Genomic DNA, 8331 nt, shown 5'->3' with positions numbered 1-8331 from the left:
AAAATAATATGTTTCATAGTATGGCCGAGTGGTAAACTGCTGTGGTATTTTTGTACTCGACAAACAAAAAGCTGATTCACAGCAGATAAGTTACACAATGCAAAGTGGAGGCATAAGTAGAATGAGTATGCACATATTTCATCAAACACAACAAATATTAACTTGAAAACAATACAGTGCATTGTATTGTCATATGTGGTTTATGGTTAGCTACCCGACTGCCGCAGGGCTTTGTCTCGTTAAGTCAACCCTAATCGGGCATAATGTCTTTCATTTGTCTCATTGAAGGGGGAGGGGAGTGAAAGTATAGAGGAAGAGAGGGGGATTTAACATTCACAAAAAAGGCGACACCAACAGAGAATGCGCGATGGAGAAAAATGAGTAAGTATAACCGATTTAATATCGAAACCATATAATATTGCGACCTGCATATCTGCATTTATCGTCATGCTGTTTTACGAGCAAAGCGATCGCTTTTGTTCATTTGAATAGATCAGTCTGGGCTACTAGTTTGCGCAGTCCTTTCAAGCGGCGACGATTTTAAAGAAAGAAAACGCGTTTAGCATATGATAAAACTATGTAATAGGGTAACAAAGCGACCTGTATGGATGTGTGCACATATAAAATTAAGTATTTGTCTTAAATTGGAAATGGCAAGTCTTGCTAATAAAGTGTTTATTGACGTTGTTTTAACGGACCAGGTGCAGCATCTTTTTTCGTACCGCGATTGTCATTTTAGCGAACGATGTTCGTAAGACGCGTCGTTTTTTACCAACCCGCTAGTATTTCATTCAGTCACTTGACAAAAAATCTTTGCCAAAATGTCTCTGGTTTACTGGCAATGCATTGTTTACATTCACAATTGATCGCAAAATTCTCATATCTGATACTGTAATATAACGAAGAGATGCCTGAATTGCAGCATTGTCTACAACGAAAATACGCATATTATTCTGCGAGGGCCAGTCCAGCAAATATGTAATCTGTATGATGCATACTTCATAAGTATATAGCCTAATTTCCAAGCGGAGGAATCCTTCATTGAACAGAAGATCCCAAAGTGATGAGGCTACGATACGGCGCAACGTTTTGCTAAATGACAAAGCAACATTATTGAATGTAGACACTGTATTACTGTAGATTGGTCGTCGTTTGTAGGTATCTTTTATTAAAAAGCATGTTAGATAATCATCATGGCAGAGGAAGCAGACTCTGTGGACATCAGAGAGTGTAAAAAGTGGGAGTGCTCGGATTGAGGAGGGAAAGCCATGTGTGTTATGTTAGGGACTGAGTACAGAGGGGGGATTGTCATGTAAAAGTAGGCCCAGCTGTGGAGAGGATTTTGGGTGCTTTATTTCAGGAGGGGGTGGGGGTGCATGTCAATTGAGCATTTGTATCGCATCCAAATTGAAATCGCTGTTTTTTTTCCCCACAATTCAGTTAGCCCTGTTCACAACAACAAAAAGTTATATTACAGGTTGGTTAGCCAGAGTGCACTAAATGTGTTTATGAATGAATACACATTACAGAAGTTGTGTCCCAAATGATGCACTGTATACTATGTTCTCAACCGTGTAGTGTATTAATTTGATAAGGTTGTCATCCAGTTTTGATAGACCCAGTCCGATAACCCTTCTCAATCCACTACGCAAGAAAGCTACGACAGTTGAGTGCGTGAAGTGTCCAATATACTGTAATTTTCATTGTGTGAACACACTACTCACACTATTTATACAAGAAAAGAGCATATATTCTTGTTTTCTTTGAAACAAGTGAAAGAAACGATTTACCCATTGAGTCAGACATCCTATAACTAGTGTCGGCAAGATTCATTTTAACAAAGTTGTTTCACTGACATTTGAAAGAAGTTTCATTGATTCACCTTCATTTGAGAAATTGGTTGCACTTTATTTTACAGTGTGTGTACTTAGAGTGTACCTAAGAAAGTACTGGGTAATATGGGTTAAGGTTAGGTTTAGGGATAGGTACCTTGTTATTACCCAGTTATTGTAATATAATAAGTACATAGTATGTACATGGGGAACAGGACTGTAAAAATAAAGTGCTACCGAGAAGTTTTACGTGTTTGTTTGCATTTCAGTTTGATGCTGTCCCTCTAAATAACACTTTAATTGTTTTGTTTTTGTTTTTTTATTAACTGGATTGAAGAAATGTGTGAAATTTGCATTGTGTATGATTCACCCACCTAACAAAGTTGGTTTCTGGTAGAACCATTCAGAAGAACCAGTTATAAAGAATGATTTGGATCTCCATTCCATTGGTTTTAACTGTGAAATTGTGTTTCATAGTCTGAATAAACAAATTTTCCAAGGATTCCTAATCAACGACATGTCACAAATAGACATGACTGTTCTTTTTTTAGCAGAGGTGAGGAAGAGGAGGAAGAACAGAGGCGAGAGAGGGGGGAGGCAGGTCGTTTGTATAGTTTGTGGTATCGTATTATTTAATCAATTAAAAAACCATCTATGTTGTTACATGTTTGCACGACCTTGACAAGCTTAAAGAGCCATGGACTCAAATCCCCCCAAAAATGTGTCCATATTTGTGCATGAACTTGAAACAAGCACGAAATCTTCATGGAATCATCATACAGAATATTCAATGAACTCATTTTTGCATCACACCTGTGTCAACTAACTTCTACTACCGAATCTTGTTTTAAAGGGCTGTGCAAGGGTTTGTTTCAGATGCAGAAGTGCAACTGCTCAAGTGAAGAGTGTTAAATGCACACTGAGATCTAGACAAACAGTATTACTATTATCTCAAACTATGCAAAACAAATGTGAACATTTGGCAGAGTAGATTGACAAGGACAGCTTACAGAGCTTAAAAGGAAGTCATTTAGGGCAAGTGTTCATGTCTGTATTCATACTTCATTTGTAAGAAAGTAAATTGAGATTAAATGTTCTATAGACCTTAATCAGGGTAGCGCCATATTTAATATTTGACAGGAATGAAAACAAGGCTGTGAGAGATAGAAGTACAATGGATTTTTAACTTTTCAGTAAACAAAACTGTTTTGAAAGTTGAAAATGATGTGATCTAGGACCTTTATACAGTGCCTGCCTTTGTTACAAACACTGTGTTCGAAATCGCGTACTGTCTGAGTAGGTACTAAATTTGAATTTACCTCCCGACTGTTAAAAAAGTATGCTCCATATAGTATGAATATGGGTAGTATGAAGGAAATTCGGATGCACTACATCCGCCATGTTCTTACTGTCATGTGACCTACAGCACCAATGTCAGTTGCTTCACTTCCATTCATAAATCCTCTCCCGTGGCCTCATGGGATAGTAAAGTGTCCATCGTATGCACACTTCAGAATCTCACTAGAAGTAGTAGGTCATCCGGAGACTTTTCGCCTAGTTTTTTGGGACATACTTTTGGCGTACTTTTTTCCCCAGTGTGTACGTTTATCCCTCACAGCCTCGTTTTCATCTGCGTTAAATTCAATATGGCGTCTAACATCTATAAGCACGAATAGATCAATCATTTTAGAGCAAATATACACCATTTATTAAATTAAATATTATTTTACTGTATTATACTGTATGTTTTTGAATACAATTCATTTAAATTATTTTAGATTTTTATTATATATACATAAATTAGGGGGTTTGCATTACAATTTTGAACTTCTTCCAATCAGTTCAAATGTGTTTTAAGCATTAAAATCGCATTTTGAATGTGATTTTAATTGCCATCATGATAGTCAATGTTAAGAAACAGAAAGAGTTCTTCACAGTATTCATGATCTAATAACATTGTCATTTTGTCATCACAGGCTTGGGGTATTTCAAAATGTGTTCCAAGTTAGGCATTGCATGTCATTGTTTGTGTATATTGTGTGTTAATATCCGTTTGCAACTACCGTCACCATAACTCATTCTCTTTCCAAATTTGCATCCATACGGTTTATCAAATCTCTGAGATGTGTCCTATTTTGCTCCCCCTCCCCAGCCCCACTGGGAAGAAGTTCCGGAGCAAGCCTCAATTGGCTCGTTACCTTGGCAACTCCATGGATCTCAGCTCCTTTGATTTCCGCACGGGCAAGATGCTCATGAGCAAACTGAACAAGAACAGACAGAGACCCCGGTATGACAACAATAGCCAGACTAAGGTGAGAGGACTTAAATCAACTGGGGGCTCAGTAAATTCATAAATGAGCAAACATTTTCATATTCATAAAAACATATTCATTGTTCTAGATTTATAGCTGCAGAGTGATATAGGCTGAGAAATTATCTCTGCATGGCTGGTGACCCTTTAAAACCTATTTCAAGCCAGTTTTATTGGTCAAGCTGGTCTACCTGCAACAATAACCAGAAATAGATCAGCAATTCCCAGTTTTTCATCGGGGTAATCAAGAATGTTCTGTCTTTGATAGGGCAAACCCGACCTGAATACATCCCTCCCAGTACGACAGACAGCCTCCATCTTCAAACAGCCCGTCACAAAAGTTACCAACCACCCCAGCAATAAGGTTAAGACAGACCCACAGAAGGCCATTGACCAGCCCAGACAGGTAATACGAGTCAAGGGGCCGTTTACACGACAACGTTTTCAACTAAAAACTGTTAATTTAGCCGTTCATTTAGACGACAACGATGATTTGGGGGCCTGAAAACGCAAACTTTGGAAAACTTTATTGTTTGAAATGTATTGTCTTTGAAATTTGTGAAAACGGTGACATCATGCGCTGGTGTATGATGTTCAGTCTATAAACACGTAGTGTTTCTTTACAAAGTGACATCGCCAACTACTGGCCTGGCATGAATACTCGTTTTCGCGGCTCCGTGTGAACGGGGATCATTTTGATAACGTTGTTGTCTGTACGTGAAAAACGCAAAGGAAAACATCATTGTCGTGTAAACGTGCCCTAAATTCTCAGGTTTTATTCACCACTATTAGTAGTTTGTCATAGTGGCACAATGCTAATAGAATTTTCATTGACAGCTTTTTTGGGAGAAGAAGTTGGGTGGCCTCAATGCCTTTGACATAGCAGAGGAGCTGGTGAAAACAATGGATCTCCCCAAAGGCTTACAAGGTACGTCTGGGCGAGATGAAGAACGTAATCCAAGTTTGTTTATTTTAAGCAAGAATAAATAAAAGTCAGTATGACATTAGTCAAATGCATTATTTTCCTGTTATAACTGTAAAGCTGCTTTGAAGCGATCTGTATCGTATAAAGTGCTACATAAATAAAGGTGACTTGACTTGAAATTATTCAATGATGCAAACAGAGTTCATTTCGTAAAGCAGCTCTAAAAAGAAACTAGTGTCATTGTTCAGATGAAGTCAGTTCAGTGTTGATTCAGTTCCGTTGTAAAGATCATCAATTGTTAAATTAGCTAATTTAATCTATAAAGCAGTTCTGCAGAAAACAGTGAAGTCATCATCCAGCTCAGTTCAGTTCTCATACAACAGCGTCAGTGCAGTCAAATCAATAATATTATTGAATATTAAGTGTCCCGAACTAAGCAAGCCAGAGGCGACAGTGGCAAGGAACCTAAACTCCATCGGGTGACAGAATGGAGAAACCAGGCTCAGTCGGAGGGCCAGTTCTCCTCTGGCCAACGTATGAACATGGTGTGATTATGATTCAGGCTGCATCATAAGTCAGAAATCAGATTGTGGATCGGTAGCATTCAAATATTTCATTCAGTTCCTTTTGCTTGAAGATCGGATTCATCACGCCGGTATGGAGCCGAAACTGGTCATAGGGTCTGTGCAGTGGACTTGTCTGGTTCTTGTGGTCTCTGCTGAGGATCTGTGTTGATGGCTGTCGTGTCGACAAGGTCTTCACAGGGGGATTGTCTAGTAGACGGGGTCTCCGCTGAGATTCAGGGCCGTTGTGGTCGTCTTAGGGTGCAGGTTCACCATCTGATCTGGATACGGACCGGATACGGCTGACTACGGTAACCTCTGGATAAACAGAGAGACTAATATTAGCAAGTACATCGGGTGTTAAGGGAAGTGTTCCCGGCTCCAGTTGACCTATTTTATCCAGCCTAACAATACTTTAACAGATTATAGAATTAAATTATAGAAATTAATAATGTGTTATGTGTCTGCCAGGTTAGAGAGATGTGTTTTTAGTCTAGATTTAAACTGACAGAGTGTGTCTGCTTCCCAAACAAGGCTAGGAAGGCTGTTCCAGAGTTTGGGTGCTAAATACAGTAGGAAAAGGATTTACTGTCTGTAGTTAATTTTGATATTCTAGGTATTATTTATAATCAACTGGCCAGAATTCTGAGATCGCAATAGATGTGAAGGATTATCTATGAATATGTGTTAAGAGCTCGCTCGAGGAACTAAATCATTTAGTGCTGTGCAAGTAATTAGCAAGGTTTTTAAATGTATGATATGTTTAATTAGGAGCCAATGCAGTGTTGACAGAACGGGGCTAATATGGTCATGGTTCTATTAAGAACTCGAGCTGCTGCATTTTGGACCAGCTGGAGTTTGTTTATTAAGCGTGCAGTGCAACCACCCATATTAGCATTACAATAATCTAGCCTTGAGGTCATGAACGCATGAACTAACATTCCTGCATTTGTCACTGAGATACATTTTTAAGATGGAAGAATGCGGTTTTACATGCTAGAAATGTGGCTTTCAAATGAAAGAATGGTATGAAAGAGCACACCTAGATTCCTAACTGACGACGAATACTTGACAGAGCAGCCATCAAGTGTTGACAGTGCTCTAGGTTATTATGTGCGGATGTTTTTGGTCAAATAATTAAAACCTGTTTTTTTTTCAGAATAAAGTCAAATCAAATAGAGGTTTTAATCAATAGATGCTACTAAAATGAATTAATTCTATAATATTTCATACGTCACTGAAGGTGTAGGCCCTGGATGCACAGATAAGACCCTGTTGTCAGCGATTGCCAGTGCCCTTCACACCAGTGCGGCTCCCATCACGGGCCAGCTGTCCGCCGCTGTGGAGAAGAACCCGGGGGTCTGGCTCAACACGGCTCAGCCTCTCTGTAAGGCCTTCATCGTCACAGATGAAGATATCAGGTATTTCAGCCTTTTGAATGATGCACAGTATCATATTTCATATGATAAATGTATGTGTGGGATATTGATGTAAGTAATGTTTTTGGTCACAGAAAGCAAGAGGAGCTGGTGTACAGCGTTCGGAAGCGACTGGAAGAGGCTTTGATGGCTGACATGTTGGCCCAAGTGGAGGAAACATCTAGTGAGGGAGACTCACTCAAACAGGAGGGAAATTGTAATGAAGACAAACAGGAAGTATAGCAAAGGTAGTTGAGAAAAAAACGACAGTTGCGTATTTCCGCTCGTTTCCTGAAGGAAATAGTCACATAAACTGAAATCTCCCTCTATAAGCAAGCATTGTTTTTTTCACAGGTTATTCAAATGTGTCTGAAATACCTGCACATGAGTTTCCCAACACTGATCAACACACCACGATATCATCTCCCAGCTTCGCTGAAAATCCATGTTCGCCCACCAGTTGGGATCTCACAGAGACTGTTGGCTCGGTTTTATTGTTATAATGTTTTAATATTCTGAATGTTTTCTGAAAGAACAAAATGTTGGAAAAGATTAACAGTTGAACTGCCTTCTGCATTAAATGTTGTAAGGTTTTTTAGTTTTTAGGGGGTATTTGGATTTGATTTGGAGATACAACAATCCAGTCAAAAATACAATCCTCCCGTTCTAGTGGGTGCTAAACTTTATCACAGCTGACCTAAACTGACCTGTTGATTATTCTCTGTGACTAAACATGTTTAAATCTCTCTCTAAAAGAGAAAATATTGACTTTGCTCCCTGTTAGTATTGTTTGAACAATATTCCTAATTTCAAATTGAAAATCAGTATTATGCAGTTCAAATTCAGTTTTTATGTTTTTTTCTCAATACCAAATGTTTTATCAGGGACAAGGCTTTGATAAACATTAATAAGTTACAAAGTTTGAAGGTATGGTTTGGTTTTCGACTCATCTGGTGCTTGTTAAAACTGCCTGTTTTTTTTCTTTATAAGCTGTTCATACTTGACACTGAATAACATTTCCACAGTCAGAACCTGGAATTGAAATGTGAATGGTGATTCATAAAATGTGACACGTGATTTATACTTAGTGATGTGTAAACATCCTGTGAAAAGCAACTTAACGAAACATTTTGCTGGGTTAAAAAAGTATGTTTTTATAAAAAATGTTGTGTTCATTGCCCACATCACCACAATGATGTCCATGTTATCTTCTACATTTCCTAAAATAAAATGTTCCTGTGTTGAATATCTTTATTGCTTCTTTCTGAAATGATGCGACAGG

The 8331-nt window shown here is 38.5% G+C and overlaps 1 protein-coding gene across 4 annotated transcripts; it reads left to right on the top strand.

Annotated features, from left to right (window-relative positions):
• Positions 1-226: 226 nt before the first annotated feature.
• mbd3b (methyl-CpG binding domain protein 3b) lies at positions 227-8295 on the top strand. Of its 4 annotated transcripts, none has more exons than XM_082138895.1 (8): positions 250-381; positions 2387-2452; positions 3985-4144; positions 4412-4549; positions 4981-5071; positions 6875-7052; positions 7145-7297; positions 7404-8295. In XM_082138895.1, the coding sequence occupies exons 1-7, from the start codon at positions 368-370 to the stop codon at positions 7290-7292; spliced, it is 795 nt and encodes a 264-aa protein (XP_081995021.1). In that variant the 5' UTR covers positions 250-367; the 3' UTR covers positions 7293-7297; positions 7404-8295. The 4 variants fall into 4 exon arrangements, with proteins under 4 accessions (XP_081995022.1, XP_081995021.1, XP_081995020.1 ...); XM_082138893.1 differs by having other exon boundaries at positions 251-381; positions 2384-2452; XM_082138896.1 differs by lacking the exon at positions 2387-2452 and having other exon boundaries at positions 227-381.
• Positions 8296-8331: the final 36 nt, after the last annotated feature.

This window comes from Leuciscus leuciscus (genome assembly GCF_965113295.1).
Source record: "Leuciscus leuciscus genome assembly, chromosome: 15".
Lineage (NCBI taxonomy): Eukaryota > Metazoa > Chordata > Actinopteri > Cypriniformes > Leuciscidae > Leuciscus > Leuciscus leuciscus.
This window is presented reverse-complemented; position numbering and strand designations above follow the sequence as displayed.

What these genes read in the sequence shown, in the direction of transcription:
- mbd3b (XM_082138894.1), top strand. An exon ending in TCTCCCCAAAGGCTTACAAG is followed by an intron (nt 5,072 to 6,874) that starts GTACGTCTGGGC and finishes ACGTCACTGAAG; the next exon opens with GTGTAGGCCCTGGATGCACA. An exon ending in GTCACAGATGAAGATATCAG is followed by an intron (nt 7,053 to 7,144) that starts GTATTTCAGCCT and finishes TTTTGGTCACAG; the next exon opens with AAAGCAAGAGGAGCTGGTGT.